The sequence below is a fragment of the Pagrus major genome, chromosome 18 (genome assembly GCF_040436345.1).
Source record: "Pagrus major chromosome 18, Pma_NU_1.0".
Classification (NCBI taxonomy): domain Eukaryota; kingdom Metazoa; phylum Chordata; class Actinopteri; order Spariformes; family Sparidae; genus Pagrus; species Pagrus major.
Genome location: NC_133232.1, coordinates 28,779,608 through 28,796,806, shown reverse-complemented (window position 1 = coordinate 28,796,806; position 17,199 = coordinate 28,779,608). Strand labels below are relative to the sequence as shown.

Below are 17,199 nucleotides of genomic sequence, written 5' to 3'. Positions count from 1 at the left end.
AAAAAAAATGTTTTTTAAACAAGTCCCCATCTACTTCAGTTGTTTAGGAGTTGATGTGAAGCTCCAGAAAAGTTTTGTGGACTAAAAAACTTCATCCAAGTTGATGAGGAGATAATGACTGAATTTTCATTTTTGGGTGAAGTTATCCTTTAAGTTTCCACATGAAACTTGTGTGAGTTGCATACTGAACCACGATTGGTCCCAAATTAGTTGTTATGTCACAAGTCATACCGGTATGCACACGTGTTGAGCTGAGGTTTAAAGTGAGCGCATAGAAACTTTCCCTCTTCAGCGGATCAATTTGAAACTCGGCACATGCATCATTCTGCACAGTCCAAATGAAGAAACACTAAGAAACACGTTTTTCAGTGGAAGAGGACCCCCAAACTTTGACAGTTAAACAGGGACTAATCATGTTGAGAGTAATGTTTGCAGCTGTTTTTAGAGGTTTTTTCTTTAAGTTGTTCCTCTTAGATTTGTCTCATACACCTGCCTTTAATGTAAACCTAAGAAAAGCTCATGTACATCTTATTCCAGCCTCGTGCTTCTTTTCAAACAGTCCTCCTCATGATTTATTTCCCCACCTGCCCCACTGTTTAACTTAAGATTACCTCACCGGCCATCAGCCACAGTCCTGCTCTTTTCTAAGCCCCCCTCGCTCAATATCTTAGCAAAATATCAAAATATGCCAGCGCAGGTTTAGACAGTGATAACTAATAATGTCTGTCAGTGTTGAAGCCAGGAGTAGAGAGCGAGACTGTCCTCACAAACCAAAGCCAACAGTCCATTAGCGCAGAATGCTAACAGTCGGCCAGACTCTGGGAAATCTCAGAACATTGTCAAGGTTCGTGTGGAGACGACCAGGGCCGGCTGACCTAGAGCAAGAAGCTCCTAAACCCCAGTCCTGTGTGTGTGTGTATTAAAGGTAAACACAGTTCAAAGAAAACATTAGAAGCCAAATGAAGATAAGCGATAAACATGTTTTCGATTAATGTCAAGATGTATGTTTGGAGTTTTGGCAGAGTCTAATCGTTTGTGAGAGCACTGGCAGGGTGGCCTGGTGTGCGTCAGTCCCTCCCTGGTTATTATGACAAAGTCTGCAATGTGAACACTTATTTAATGCAACTCATACCTGGCTAAAACACAGCGAGAAACAAGGAAATGTGCCAACCTAAGGCTGTTCTGCTCCTTTATGCTTTAATCTACCTGTGTTTACCTGTTTGTTCATGTATTTTGCCATCGTTTTAAGTTCTCATCTGGCTTGAAGGAGAAAGAAATGGACCAACAATCCTCCACTCCTGAACACTGAGCCACCAGAGAGAAAGCAGAGCAGCAATACAGCGGAAAGATTTCTCCATCACCTGATTTGTGAAAGTTTAACATGGGATGAGCTCCTGACGTCAGCGACATCAGGTACTTTCTCGATCTTTCGCTCGGTTATAAAACTTTCTTTATCCATTATGAAACTTCCATGTAATAAATCGCGTACAACATCTGAAAGTAAAGAATAGTTCCTTTCAATTTTACAATATTGCTCCATTTAGCTGTGATCACACTGGATGTAACTCTAAACACACTGAAGATTATTTTCCAGTTATTTTATAGACTATGAAAGAAGCTTGTTTCTTCTGAATGAGGCTAACTTTTGATATGGGATTTTGATATGGTTTGTTTTTAGAACGATTCCCAACACAGTCAAAGTTAAACAGGCCTCAACTTCAGTCACGTCACGCACTACGTCAGCGCTTCACGAGCGAAACAAAGGCTGTATCTGGAGATGGAAAGAAGTGAGCTTAACAGATCCCTGGAGTCCACTCTTAATGTATGCGTGAGGCCAAAAGCTTCAGGCTGCATTAGCAGCTACTAACATATTCGGACTGAATCTCGTTGTGCATTCATGTAGTGTCGAAATAATTGGAAAAATTAGTTCCCTGGGAAAATTCACGTGAAAGACTCCTCAAATTGGAACAACTCACGAGTTAATTTTTTGCTCACATGCAATTTGTAATCTAATATTAGGGTGTAACCGTTCGTTGCTGTCTAAATAAAGTGACCTAGATAAGTTAGAAAACTTATTTAATATTAACAAGTCAAGTAAAGCAATATTTTAGTGGTTTTATAGAATGAACTGGTGCAGCAGCAACAACTCTGGGACAACAGTGTTTGACCCATGACCTTTTAGGGCTTTTGTAGAAATGGGACCATCTGAGGAGCACTCGCATGCAGGGTCTGACGGAGCTGATAGTGGTCATGGGAAATGTAGTACAATCCACTGTTTTGGAGCTTGAGCCACTTGAGACACTGAAAGTCAAGATACCTCAGCCACTGCTGCTTCTGCTGTCCATGGTTGGAAACGTTGAAGCATGTTTTACTTTGATTATGAAGTGAGGTGTTAAAAACACAGGACAGGACAGCAGCAGTTTTATGGTAGATGGATTGCATGTAGCGCTTTTTATCTAGAGGACTCTACAATTCATCCGTTTCACGTACACACTCAAACCCCGCTGGCAGCAAGCTACCATGTAAGGTGTTGGCCTAGGAGCACTTTGTGGTTCAGGGTCTTTGGCTATGTTCAGACAGCAGGCAAATCAGATTTGTTTCTCAAATCAGATCTGAAAGACTGAGAGAGAAATATAGACCCATCATCTCGCCCTCCAAACAATCATGCTGTAGAGTTGCGAAGCAGACCATTTATTTCAGCGTGACTCCACAGACTGTTGTTCTCTGTGTTGTCTTCCACACCCCTCTGCTCGTAGAGCAGCTTGGATTTGATGTCGACGTTGTTGTGTTATCTGATTTGCAAAAATCGAATTCCTTGTGTTTTGTTTTTTTTTGTGTTTTTTTGATGTCCAGACTTCCTAAAATCAATCTGGATACACCAATAAACAAATTGTGCTGGCAGTAGCCTTTGACATTTGGCCAGAAGGAGATTGGGATCAAACCGCCACCCTACTGTACATCAACATGAAACCTGATATAAATGTATATGTTTTTAATAACACTAATAGGGTAGAAATTATTACCGTAGATAAGCAAATGTACACGGTATGATAACTGTCAATTTTCATGCCACGGTATAACTTGAAACTGTTGTGACCCTCGTGTAGTCAAGTGTTGATCTGCTCTGATCTTCTGGTTGATTTGACTTCTTATCCTCATCTGACCATAAAGCATCTTAAAGTTTCTGTCTCAAAGGATTTCTTATTTTCCTTGAGGCATTCTCTCAGGCACCAGTACATAGCGGTCATAATGCTATGTTACTAAGATTAAACAAAAACAGATTTAAATTGTGAATGCCTTATTGTACCCCATTTCTTAGATAGACAAAGCCTACAGTCCTTTGTTCTAAAGCTCATGTAACTAAGGAAAGTCCCACTCTATTCTGTGAACGCATGTGACTGAAGTCTCAATTTCTTATACTGGACTTGAATTAGTAAGGGCTTTACTTATGGCTGTCTGGACTGGATGAATTATTACATCGACCAATCAGTCTTTTACGCATTTAAAGCAACATTATGCAGAAATTGGCATTTTGTGTGATTTGGCACCCCCCACAGTTTCTGAGTGCAACGCCACTGTTGTAAATACAAATCTGTAACAATCTCATAAACAAAACTCATTACGTCATAACAACTTTATGTGTTGAAAACTTGTTTCTTGAAGTAAACATGTACGTAATGCTGTGATCCTACCCTCTCACTGAAGTTACAAAGTGCAGAAACAAGTGACAGAGACACAATTCACCCTATTACAAGACCTTGTAAATGATTTTGAAGCCGTTATTTTAAAGTAAAAAAGTTACATAATGTTGCTTTAAGTGTACATAATTTACATCATGCCAGCTCCTAACTTGTCACTTTTCCTGCCATGGACCGTCTCTTTGGTTTGACTCTCTGATGTATAAACAAAGGTTATTAATGTCTGTCAGCCTTGTGTTGCTCGTTTACACATTTCCGTCCTCATACGTACAGTGCCTCTCTAAAGGAACTTCCTGTTTATGGCCAGCTGTGCCCTGTATCCTGACTGAGAGTCCGACCAGATCCTGGCCTCCAAACTCTGACCCCTAACCCTGGGGGGCCGGGGGGGTCGACGGGGAGAAAATGCGGTGCACCACCCTCTTGGCCCTGCTGACGGGGGTCGTGCTGTACCTGGTGATGGGAGCACTTGTTTTCCGCACCCTGGAGGCCTCCAATGAGGATTTTGCATTGAAACAATTGCTCGCTACCAAGGACACTTTCCTCAAGAATAAGTCCTGTGTCACTGAGCTCGAATTCAAAAATCTTGTGAAGGTATCAGCAATCTCTCATTTCATAAACACTTACACTTATTACTATTAGTATTATAAGTAGTATTAGTATCATTACGCAAACACTGTACAATTTTATGGTACTTGTACCTTTTCTACTTCATACTTCTTAAATACATTTCAAAAGCAAATGATAAATGAATGCTACATTTATTTGACAAACATAGTTGCTCATTTGTTTTACATTCTCACTGTAAGATAAATACAGTTAAATAAATTAGATCCCCTCTCTTCCCTGCAGGGGGTGGTGTCTGCAATGGATGCAGGCCTGGATGTGAACAGCCTTCCTGCCAACTTCACCAGCCGCTGGGACCTGGTTTCCGCCTTCTTCTTCTGTGGTACCATTATTACCACCATAGGTAGGTGGGCACTCTTTGAAGATCCTACAAATATAAAATGCTCGTTGAAGTGAAGAAGTCTGTGGGAAAGATGGCTTACCTGAAATATTGTGGAAATGATTAATTAGAAATCTTTTCACAGGGAGTTCCAGTAAAAGTTCAATTCAGAACATACTTGATCCTTTCAACATCATGTTCATGGCATGACAATCATTAGAGTGAATATGTGAAGTCTTTTAAAAAATATATTCTTACATTGGGCAGGGATACTATAACATTTAATTTCTCCTTTATTGCCTGAGCAGGAGGAGGATAGAGATGAGTTACTGACCAAACACTCCTTAACAGTGATTACTGTTGGAATATAGAGCTATTTAACACTCGCCTTAATTAAAAACAATATGTAGCTTACAGCACCTTACAACTTTGACTGAATAGCTAAAGGTCCTTGTGTTCCTTTTATTTCTTAACAGGTTTTGGGAACCTTTCTCCTCGGACTTGGTACGGCCAGTTATTCTGTGTGTGCTACGCTCTGGTGGGCATACCCATGTTTGGCATACTGCTCGCTGGGGTTGGCGACCACATGGGCACAGTGCTGCGGAGAGCTGTGGCCAAAATTGAGACCCTCTTCCTGGTGAGAATGGTCTGTCCTGCCAGGACCAAAAGCCCAGTTAGGTTCACACCTGCGAAGGCCCAGACCTATTTTTATTGTCCGTTTTGGCAGTGAATATTTGAGCTAGAGCTTCCTACCTGGATGTGAGTCCACTTTATTAGTGTAAATGCATATTCCTGTAGTAAATGAAAAAGGGGGGAAAAAGTACAAAAAAAAGAAAAAAGTAGCTGCTGCCTCCACAAAAGTCACATAAAAGAAATTGCTAAATGTTTTATGTGATAATTAGAAAATGACAAAACAGCAATCAAAAACTTAAATATAGATGTATGATTGATTGACTGATTTGCCTTTTGTTTTCGTGTCATGCACATAGTGCAGACACCAAAAATACAGTTGCTGCGGTTCAGTACATTTCATTTCATTACAAAATTACAAATTATTTTGCAGCTCAGTCTTAAGCAAAACATTCTGTCTTCTCTCCCAAGTTTTTCATAATCATCCAACCAAAAGAAATCAACATAAATGGAGAATGTTTCAGTTAAAAATACGTCTCTTACATAGACAAGACAACAAAACAAGAAATGAACCTCATTCTCAATTTCACCTAGCTCACACAGCAAACAAAGTCTGTCCTCCTCTGAAGTGGCATTAAACCTGCTGGTCTCAAAGGCTAATGTATAGTATATTATTAAAGTTATTATGCAGCATTAATTGACTCAAAATCTTATCTGAAAAGGGGACATTATGGACACACCAATAAGTTCTGTTCATGTAAAAAAAAAAAAACAACTGACGTTTTGACCTGAAACCCTTGAAAACCATGACTGGTTAAAACCTAAGTCTAAAAAAACGGAGCTTTGTTTCATTAAATCCAATTTAATGTGTAAATATCATAACAGTCTTACGTATTCGTTATCATTAATTCTGCAACTGTATTTGTGGTTCTCTCTCAGAAACGCAAGGTCAGACCAACAACTGTGCGTGTGATCTCAGCGGTTCTCTCCATCTTGATTGGTTGTCTGATCTTCCTCGCCGTGCCAACAGTCGTGTTTTGGAAAGTGGAGAGCTGGACGTTTCTGGAGTCACTCTACTTTGTGGTCATCACTCTCACCACTGTTGGCTTTGGAGACTACGTACCAGGTACTAACACAACATTATGTCTTGTAGGTGATTCCTGAGGGTCACGAGATGATTACCAGGACCATGATTACCATTTTACTTTTTAAAATCTTTCTTGTATCTTTCTTCTTTTATCTCTTTGAGCTTTTAGAAACCATTCAAATTAAACAATCTGATAACTGGAAAATAAATTGTCTGCTACTTTAAAAGACATGGATCAGTCATCTCCAAATTCACCCTGCTGATCCACTTTGCAGGTCTGTGTGCTCAAGATAATTAATAAAGGCCGCCATGCTTTCTTAAAGACTCTTGTTCTCCCTTAATAGAATAAGTAATGTTTTCTAAGGATATAGGTGTTGACACCTCTGTTAACCATCTACCAATACTTGGTCTATTTACATTTTTCTATCATAGTGCTATCATCTGTTTGCCTGTAACAAACATGGATCTAAACAGATTTGCTCTTTCTTCCTCAAATTATGTGTTTTCGGATAACAACCTAATAAGAAAGTTAATTGAATTGATAAAAATTTCTTCCATCTTACATTTTATCTCTTCCCAGAATTTTTATTTAATCTTATTACATTCTCAAACGCGATGGAAAGACGGTATCCTTGTATTGTCCACTTTTAAAACGCAAATCAGGGATATTATTATCAAATTTGTTGAACTTTTCTGGAGTAATATTAATGCGCATTAGCCAATTATATTGTAGAAGCTTAAGATTTGCTGTTTGAGCTTTTGAAAGCAGCTTGCCATTTTAGCAAATTAAATATCTTCCTGTAAATTCGCTCTCCAAACTTTAAATTTAGCTTTGGAAGACTCAGGGGACCCAGATACAAGCAAGTCATAAAGTCTAGATGTTAGATTTAATAACTGTTTAATTGCAGCAGTCTTAGGACAAGGTTATAAAAATCTGGTGCAGTACGGTGCTGCAACGTAGACTTTAACACAGGATTGTTGCAGCATGCCACATCTGTAAAGTTTGTCAGTAGTTAAGCTGATAGACAGGATAATCCAAAACTTTTTTGATAATCTATTATATAGTTTCAGTTATATGCTGGTTTAAACTTCTCAAATAATAATAAATCTACCTTTCTTGATCATACAAACAAGTGTAGTAATTGTCCCTAATCCAGACCACCTCCTAAAGTAAAGATGAGGTGTCATGGAACAAGAAACTGTCTCCCTACCTGCTCCATGACTCTTCTGTATCAAGACCATTGTGAGCGGCAACAGAAAGGGGAGTACTCTATCTCTTTGAGGATCAGTGAAACATCACAACACATTAAAACCCTCTTAAATCCACTATCTCTCTGTGCCCAGGCCGTGGTCATGAGAGCATGCTCTTCAAGCTGCTGGTGTTGTTGTGGATAGTGTTTGGTCTCGCCTACTTTGCCTCCATTCTCACCATGATAGGCAACTGGCTGAGGGTGCTGTCTAAGAGGACCCGCGCTGAGGTGAGAGATATATGGTGCTATAAAGTCACAAATGTGCACCACGACAGGAGGAGCTGCATTTAAATTGGCTCATCTTTTCTGCTGCACTGTCGCTCTCTCACTCTCAGATGGAGGAGTTGAGGGCCCACGCTACAGACTGGACCCAGAACATCCAGAACATGTCCATGGACTTCCGTATCCCAAACCCTCTGGAGTTCAACGACCCATTCCTCCTGCAACGCCGGCGCTGGAAACGCAGCGAGCGTCGCCGCATCCGTCGGGGAGCCACGGGCACTCTGGGACACTGGGCTCGAGGAGGATCTGAGAATGGACACCTGCCGAACCGCTGGGCCACTCTCTCCAGCTCCATGATCCAGCTGGAGGCCCATTCTTCTCTTGAGAGGGCAGTGGTGGCCAAGTCCAGGCCACGGGTCAGTGTTCCTGGAGTCACAACAGTCCCGAGAGTGGGGCCTAGATCGAGGGTTGCCCCTGCTGTGGCTCTGCAGGTGGAGGGCAGGTCATTTTCTCACCTGCTGGCCCGCTCGTTCTCCCTCCCTGTGGCCCGCTCCGCCTCAGAGCTGGACTCAGCAGGTGCTGCCTTGGAGGGAGAATACATCTCTGGATCTGAGTCTCCTTTTGACTCCGGATCAGACGTTTCCTCCGTCTCCTCTTCTGGCTTGGCTCTCCACAGGTTCCAGCCCTGTCGCACAGTCAGCAGCATGGAGGAGGGAGGAGCTGCAGGCATGAACACAGCGCAGGAGAAAAACAAACCGATTCCAGCAGAGAAAAATGAATCTGTAGCAAACAAAAGCTACAATCGCCCACGTGCCCCTAGTCTGCTGCCTCCCTCCCCTTTTCTTTCTTCTTCCCGCCACCCAGTTCTCCTTCCCTCTGTTCCCCTCAACATCGCATCCGCAAACAGCTGCCAGCTGCTGGATTTCTTTGGAGAGAACCTGGCGTACATCGACGAGTCCTCAGACACTCTGAGCGACCGCGGTCAGCCAAAAGACAGCATGGAGAGGAGGAGACGACCACGGAAACCCAAGAGGAAGAGCATGAGGAGGCAGCTGTCACACAAGTGGAGCCCCCTGCAAGTGAGGAGGCTCAGCAGTGAGATGCAGCCGCCTTCAAACCCCCCCACACCGCCTCCAGACTCTTCTCTCTCATCAGAGAACCAGAAAGGTCCGACACTCTGACAGCCACAAAGTCAACATCTGACAGAACATGTTCACACCAAAGCTGCTGGTTTACAGCAGACTGACACTTCTGCCGCTTAGAACATAAACTGTATATAACACATGCAGCTCTCACTATCATGAATGTAGCTGATGTTTCCTGATACCTTTTAAAATGTATGCTTAGTCTCACAGAGTCATTTTGGTTGTGATCTGTCAATCTGGGTCTGTATTCACAACACTCTGAGAATCCTCTCAGAGAGCTCCTAACTTAGGGGCAACATTTCTAACAACGAGTCTTTGCTTAGGAGTGATTTAAGAAACTCTAAACAACGAAGAGACAAACTTCCTCAATATCTTAGAGAAGAGGCAGCGCTGACCCCGTTATTAATGATGATGCATTGTTTTGAAAGCAGTGGTTTATTGATAATAAAAAAATAAATTAAAAATGATAATAGACAGGCCTAATCATAGAAGATATGGTGTAATTATGAATATGTTTTTATGTAATAAACATCTGCGTTGAATACATTTTAAGCCATACCTTAAAAGAAGCCTACAAAATGTTAGAAAGCACAGGCCTGTGTGCGCAGTAACCTGTTCACAGGCTGATAGTTGTTGGATTTATTTGCTTATATTTATTTACCATGCTGGTAATTTTAGTACAAAAAAATAGGCAGGTGCAGAGAACATAACACAGCAGATAAACGTCTTATTCCCTCTGGTTGTGCAAACTAGTGTGAGGAGTCTGATGCATTGCAGTCTAAAGGCCTCGACACAACAGGCTGTCGGGGCTAGGGTGAGCATCAATGTCTTGTTGGGGTGTTTGCATTAATCAGACATTCACATTATTGCAAATACCACAAGTGTGGGTATTGAGACAGACCTTTCAGTTCACTCTAAAGGGAGACACGAACCAAATAGTTGTTGATATATTTCAGTCAGGATTAACTGGGTCACATTCATTCCCAGGTTGCAACTACAAATTTCTCAACAAATGATTTTGAAATAAATCTAAAGAGAGCGTTAAATGAGGGAAACACACCTCCTTTAAACAGGCTGAGTCACATCGTTATCCATAATTATGGATAATTATCCACCCCGTTGATCTGTCCTTCAGCCGTCGAGCTCAATCAATTCTCGGCAAACGTATTCAACACTAAATCTCAGATTTAAGTGGCTTAATGAGGCGACTGACTAAGAGCTTTAAATTCAGTGCAGTGATTTATAGCTGAGGTGGGCCACCTCGCTTGAAACAAGACAAGAAAAAATGAAACGCTTTGAAAAACAACATTAAAAGGGAAAAAGAACAGCACGGGAGGTATTTTACAAAGCAGACGTCATAGATTTAAGATGTGTGACTTGTTTAGGATATCGTAAACTAACAAAACTGATCACAGGACATGATGCGTCTGTCTGCATCTGGGTGGCATACCACCTCCTGCTAAATAAAACCCTGGGGAAAATCCAGCAGTGGGTGGAAACCTGAACCACAACTGCAGTACAATAGTATGAAGGCACGGCAGGGCCATCATTCACGCTCTGATAAGTGTCTGTCCTCTGTGTAATGCAGTCACACAAGTCCTGATTTTTGAAAACTTTCTGAAACTGATGACGCAGGCGGCTGACTTCTTCCTCCAAAGGTTATGTGATCTGCTGGTTCACAAAACTGCTCATGAATGTTCTGAAGGGTTAAAAAGTAAAAGTCAGACTGAGTTACTGTCCACTGCTTCGTGTTAAACCTCCTTACACCATGATAAGCATCTTTGTGTGCTCGCCTTGGATTTGAGCGGTCAGCGCGCTATTAAAGCAACATTAAGGTTATTTTTAAGTTTGTGGTGTTTACCAACTATACTATCAAGTGGCCTAAAGTCACTGTTGGCAAAATTCTGCTTGTGACCACTTTCCCTCTTGGCTGATGCTGTTTGTTAGCATTTTATTATTTTTAAAGACTCCACCCCTTTGCCACATACATAAACCGTGCAGGTTTGTCAACTTGTGTATATAAACACCTTTCATGTACTGTATGATTTGTCCTCGGTTGAACCCTGCCAGAGGCCTCATTATGTCTTAAAGTGACACATGAAAGTGATGACTATCAGACACATGCTGATAATTGACAAGGCTGCCGATGTCTTTGTGATTTTCTTTTCCATCTGGAGTCTTTGATCACCATTAATGGAGACATGTTTTTTATGAGTCTTAGCCTTTCCACTGATCAACAGGTGGTGGTAATATCAAGAAACACACTGATGTGCCTACAAGAGCGGTGAAATTGTCTTGTGTTTTTGAGGACAACAACTTTGTTAGACCTCCAAGATTCACACAATGTGTTTTTGTGAGTAATAGTGAATGTTAACAGAAACTTTGTTTACAAGAAAACACCAAAGAGCGCCTTTAAAGGAGACATATTATGCTCATTTTCAGATTCTTAGTGTCATTTTGGGTTATTGCTAGAATAACTATACATGCTTAAGTGTTCAAAAAACACATCAGTTTTCTCATACTGTCCAGTGCTGCAGCACTGTATTCCCCCTCTGTTTGAAAGTCTGTCTTAGCTCCTGTCTCTTTAAGACCCCCCCCCAATACCCAGTGTCCTCTGATTGGTTAGCTCACACATGCCTGAGCCAGCACCACTTACAACAACAGAGCAGCTGTGCTAAATCAATTCTTGCGTGCCAAACTAGCTGCGAGGCAAAATTTACGCAAATGTGTGACATGGTGCGGGACTACTGACGAGGCGTTTCAGGAGCAGTGTTTTCTGTGGGACAGAGGAGCTTCTGTTGATGTGCATCATTTACGTGCACAGGAACCTCAAAATGTAAAACACTGAGGGAAGGAAAAAAAACGAAAAAGCATAATAGGTCTCCTTTACATCATACGCCTGTAGTGCCTATTAAGTGATGCTGAGTGATGTCAGACTGAACCTGTGTCCTGACTTCATACTATTTACTATACAGCTGCAATGATTAATTAATGAATAAATCTGCAGTTATATGATAATCACTTAACTGGTTTGAGTGATTTTTATTTTTATTTTATTTTTAGAAAAAAATGGCAAAATTTTCTCATTTCAGCTTCTTAAATGTGAATATTTACAGTTTCTTTTTACTCCTCTATAACAGTAAACTGAATATCTTTGAGTTGTGGACAAAACAAGACATTAAAGGACGCCTTCTCTGGCTTTGGGAAACACCGATCGACATTGTATTCACCAAACAACTAATCAATTAATCAAGAAAAAAACTGACAGATTAGACAACAATGAAAATAATAATTTGTTGCAGCCTCAATTTACTACAACAAAGCTGATTTTTTTTGTATGATTTGTCCCACAAAGCAGAGCAAAAAGGAAATGGATGCTCTGTTTGTAGCTGGAGGAAAAACTCCAGTTGCGACAGACTGTCTGATCACATGTTAATGTTAATGATTCCTCACAATAATTAACAATAATTCCCCATGGTAGGAAACACAGATATATTTCAACATGCAACATTATTTATCTCTATTTATTTCTTTATCTCAATCTGTTTCAACATTTGTCTGAATGAGCACATTCTGTTATATTTAAGTACAAATTATCGCTTGTGTAACATTTTTGAGGAAATCATTAACTGTCACATCTTCAAATCATGTCCTGTTTGTACAAACCACTTCCTTTGTAACATTTAGCGGTTACTTCGGTGATATGCTGCCCCCTATTTGTTTGGAGCAAGAATTCAACAGGTGGCCAGTTATTACACTTTGCACCTTTTAATAATATGTGTATCACTGAGGGTGTACTTGAACTAGACTAAATTAAAGTAAATTACACATTTTTAAACTTTTTATATAATGCAATCCACAACCTAAAAAATAACCTCAATTATTTATATAACATATCAAATTAACACCTTTCTGAAAGTTTAAACAAAAGCTTTAACATTATCGTCTTCATCTAGAATTTGTGGCAGATCTGCTGGATTGTGTTACAAATTGCATTTAAAGTATAGTACAAAAGTATAGTAAAATAAGTACAGAGTAAAATTACTGACAGTGTGTATACCTCATGAGGAGGAGTCTTTAAATTGCTTAAATTAGGAACTAATGACGTTACTGCGTTAGAGACAAATGTAATGTGATTACAGTACACACAAAATATCTACTTAGAATATAATTTTTTTTACTTCACTTAAAATATTTATCACATGAATCATAGTCAGGGTTTTTTTTAACACCTATTTGTGTGTTTATGAGCAAAACTGTGCAACTTTTTACAGTGTGGGTGATCTAATGATCTCCGTCTGGAGGGCAACTTTTGTGATGCAGTCATCAAAGTCGAGGATGTGAAGTTTCAAGTCCACAAGGTGATCGATCCGCTGTGAATGCAGAAGTATAAGTTTAATTATGGTGCAGGTTCCCTGTCCGCCCACACAGTCAGATATAATTTTAAATGAAGGTTATTTCTGCCATTCAGTTGTGTGCAACAATCAGATGTACATTGATTGAAGATTAGCTTTTAATTTTGACTCTATATCCTGTCTCTCAGTGCCATGCTACAGTACTTTTAATAATTGAATAAAAAGTGTCTCAATAATATATAATAAATGGAAGTTATTATGCACACGTGAAACAGCTGATTTTTGATGTACTTCTGTCACAGAAGTACACAAATTGAAATTGAAAAGCTGTTGACATGACATCAGTGCACTGAAACTGTAAACCTCACTTGTAATTAAATAATTATAAATCAGTGTGAGGACGAGAGAAAGATGTCGAATACTGTTTAGTTTCAATCCTCTCCTGTGTTTTCATCCTGACCCACAGAGCTCTCTTCATACGCTGGTCAGCCCCAGCCAAGAAGATCTTCAGCATACCAGGCCTGTCTCCTGACATGACGCAGATCATCACTGAGTTTGCATACACCGGCTCTCTCTCTGTGACAGAGGACAATGTACAGGAGCCGCTGCTAGCAGCCGATCAGTTCAACATAATGGACACAGTACGAGGCTGCTGTGACTTCCTGGGGGAGCAGCTCAGCCCAGAGAACTGCATCGGTATGTGGCAGTTCACCAACATCTGCCCCTGCTGTGAGCTGCAGAGCAAGGCCTGCCAGTTTATCCTTGACCACTTTGAGGAGGTTGTTTCCAGTGAAGAGTTTCAGGATCTCACTGTGCGGGAACTTACTGACATCCTTAAAAGAGACGACATCAATGTGAGAAAGGAGAATACTGTGTGCGAGGCCATCCTTCACTGGATCACCCACAGACCTGAAGAAATACAAGGACACCTGCTTGTACTCATGTCTAAGGTAACTTCTGCCACTAGCTTTAGCTGACAGCAAAAACATCAATATTGTAAGATCACCTGGGAGCTTTCAAACCTGAAGTCATGTTAGACCACAGACTGTATACAAGGAGGGCAGAGCTTCTGGGTAGGAAAAGTGAAGCCACTGCAGTTCAATTCAAAGATTTTCTCTTGTTTTCTCCGTGTAGGTCCTGCTGGCCTTGATGAGTCAAGATCACCTGAGGACAACTGTGATGTCCAATGAGCTGGTGAAGAGCAACGCTGATGCTTTCAAATGGTCAAAGAGATCATGGAAAACAAGGACCGCCTCACCTCACCTGCCTTCGTCATGCGTGACTCTGTCACTTGTCCTCCACTGCCTAATGCCATCCTGTTGGTCATCAGAGGCTGGAGCGAAGTTGATCCAACTAGCGCCATTGAGGCGTATGACATCTGTGCTGACCTCTGGGTCAACCTGACAAACAATCAGGAGAGCCCTCGTGCCTATCACGGCACTGCCCTCCTCGACTGGTTTGTCGACTGTGTCGGTGGCTGTGACAGGGCGGAGTCTTTCAACAGTGTTCGCAGGCTGGATCTGAGCACACACAACTGGCAGGAAGTGGCACCCATGCACTTCCACTGCTGCTATGTGTGCATCACTGCGCTGAATGGATGCATCTATGCAATGGGAGGTTGTGATGGGCATGTACAACTCAGCACTGCAGAGTGCTACAGGCCCGACACCAACCAGTGGAGTGTCACTGCACCCATGCATGAGCGCAGGAGCGACGCCAGCTGCACAACACTCAACGACAAGGTGGGTGAAGTGAAAGAGCAGCTGGGACGAGTAACAGAGATGTATACAGTATAAAAATATCAGCCTAAAATACATACTGGATAAAATTGTGCCACAGTCCACTGGAGGGCAGGAGGTGTGTGATGACCTGGATCCTGAACTCTTAAAGTCCTGAATGAACTTGGCTCTGGTGGATGTGGATAAACAGTCAGTTCCTGCTTACTCAGAATCAGGAACTATGACAAGAGGCTATTGTGGCACGATGCCTTCCACCAGCGCCAAAAAAAGTAACTGAATGAATCCACACTCACATTCAGGCTCCCACATATTTTGTCATCTGTTGACAGAGGGTTGGAAGGAGAAAGATATTCACATGGTGTGCTGACCACGACCCACCGGCAGCAATATTGTCATTTTGAGTCTGACTCCTGACCTTTTGAAGGACTTGTTCCCTCAATGTTTAATTATTCTTTATACACAATAAAAAAGAAGGTGGAGAGTCAGGATGTTTGAATGGTGCCTCGCTGATGACTTAGTTACAGACTAAATATGTGGCCTTAAACTCTCTCTGATGATCCGTCTGGGGCAGATTTATCTCCAAAAATAAGCAAACTGAACTTTTTTAAGTCACTGACTTCTAAAATTTAAAGTGAGATTTGCGAACATTTTCATATAATGTCTTACTAAATGCTCATTTTTAATAAATTTATACAAATACTAAATCACAATTTAAATTCAAACATCCTCAATGTTTTTACTCTGAATCTAGATTAGTTTTTATTCCATGTTGGGCCAAAATTCCCCTGAGTATAAGACCCACCTTTGTATTAAACATTCAAAATGAAGCAGACATCTGTGTCAAAGGTGAATAGTCAACTCAGTCATTGTACATTAAAATCAATTTCCATTTTTATTTTAATGATTGGACATTTGCATTGTTCCCAGTAAAAAGGTCAAAGGAAAACATCAACTGTTTAAATGACATATCTCAACTGAGGAGAGGAAGATCGTATTAGGAATGCAGGCTGTAACATTTACTATTACGATCCAACTTTAACATTTCAGATTGAAGTTTTAGATTTAACATTTATATTTTGGAAACTCTCACTTTAACCCTTTCATGCACGTAGGCACCACAATGTCTCTGGTACTGCCGTATTATTATTGATCAATGTTAGACTGGTGGACTGCTTTTCAAAACCTGGTGACTACATTACCCACAATGCCACTGAGTAACATCACTGGAGGCAATTTATCAGATTACATGCAGCTTCTTCTGGAGCCACAAAAGGCTTTATACAACTTTTTTCACATATGCAGTAGTACTCCCCAAGACCTGTATACACACTTTAATGTGTAAAATTGGTGGCGTTACCCTTTAACAATCATTCCTGAGTCAGTTTTTATACCATTGATGTGTGGTGGTCACTGCAGTGCATTTATGTAACTCCTTCAAAATAATGTTGAGTGGAAAAAAAGAGGTATTGGCCTGATTTTTGATTTGTTAAAGGGTAAAAACAAATATTGGAAAAATATGACTTTTTGATTTAATAATTCTTAAATGAAAGGGTTTTAACTCTTGCAAATTAGTGACTTACAAACTTAAGATTGCATGTTTTCTCAAGCTAAATGTTGCAAAAATGGGCTCTTAATTCGAGCATGTTCAGGGGCCTGTAACATTATAGATGTAGAAATCTCTTCTTTGTTTGATATCCCAGTTAGTGCAACTCACACAGATTGACCTGCTTTGTGTCACTCTTGCCCTTAAATCCAATCAGGCTGCCGTGAATCTGAAGAGAAACCGTAGAAATGTCGCCCTCGTCTGTCTCAGGAGAGAACAGCCAGGCCTCTGTGGGTTTGGCCTCCCAGCTGTTTTGTCCTAGCAGGGCCTCAAGTACAGCTGTGGTCTGTAAGTTTGACTGCTCAAAGAATATGGCTTCAATAATGCTGAGGCCTCAGATCGGTATCTTCTCTTTACTCCTGTGTGTCATTAACGCTCTGCTGCTTGTATAACTTTTTTATTTTGTGTTTACGGTGTCCTGTTGCCCCGAGAGCTGTATTTTCATTTAACTGCCAGAATTAAATAGGAGCGATTACAATCTAGTCCTGACGAATAAAGTCTTGTCTAAACCTGTAATGTGAGCTATA

At 40.9% G+C, this 17,199-nt stretch overlaps 2 protein-coding genes across 2 annotated transcripts; both read left to right on the top strand.

The window, feature by feature from the left end:
• The first annotated feature begins 1,203 nt into the window (after nucleotides 1-1,203).
• kcnk4a (potassium channel, subfamily K, member 4a) lies at nucleotides 1,204-9,832 on the top strand. The gene is made up of 7 exons (XM_073486254.1): nucleotides 1,204-1,413; nucleotides 3,972-4,289; nucleotides 4,548-4,665; nucleotides 5,118-5,278; nucleotides 6,211-6,397; nucleotides 7,703-7,836; nucleotides 7,944-9,832. The coding sequence occupies exons 2-7, from the start codon at nucleotides 4,101-4,103 to the stop codon at nucleotides 9,009-9,011; spliced, it is 1,857 nt and encodes a 618-aa protein (XP_073342355.1). The 5' UTR covers nucleotides 1,204-1,413; nucleotides 3,972-4,100; the 3' UTR covers nucleotides 9,012-9,832.
• A 3,429-nt stretch (nucleotides 9,833-13,261) lies between these two features.
• On the top strand, nucleotides 13,262-15,599 carry LOC141013032 (kelch-like protein 10; the record flags this gene model as incomplete). The annotated part of the gene is given in 4 exon segments (XM_073486571.1): nucleotides 13,262-13,368; nucleotides 13,797-14,280; nucleotides 14,465-14,540; nucleotides 14,543-15,599. Coding segments are annotated over 4 exon segments (1,251 nt in total), but the record flags the coding sequence as incomplete, so codon positions are not given.
• Nucleotides 15,600-17,199: the final 1,600 nt, after the last annotated feature.

What these genes read in the sequence shown, in the direction of transcription:
- kcnk4a (XM_073486254.1), top strand. Translation starts at nt 4,101, where the DNA reads ATGCGGTGCACCACCCTCTTGGCCCTGCTGACGGGGGTCGTGCTGTAC. An exon ending in AATTCAAAAATCTTGTGAAG is followed by an intron (nt 4,290 to 4,547) that starts GTATCAGCAATC and finishes TCTTCCCTGCAG; the next exon opens with GGGGTGGTGTCTGCAATGGA. An exon ending in CTTTGGAGACTACGTACCAG is followed by an intron (nt 6,398 to 7,702) that starts GTACTAACACAA and finishes CTCTGTGCCCAG; the next exon opens with GCCGTGGTCATGAGAGCATG.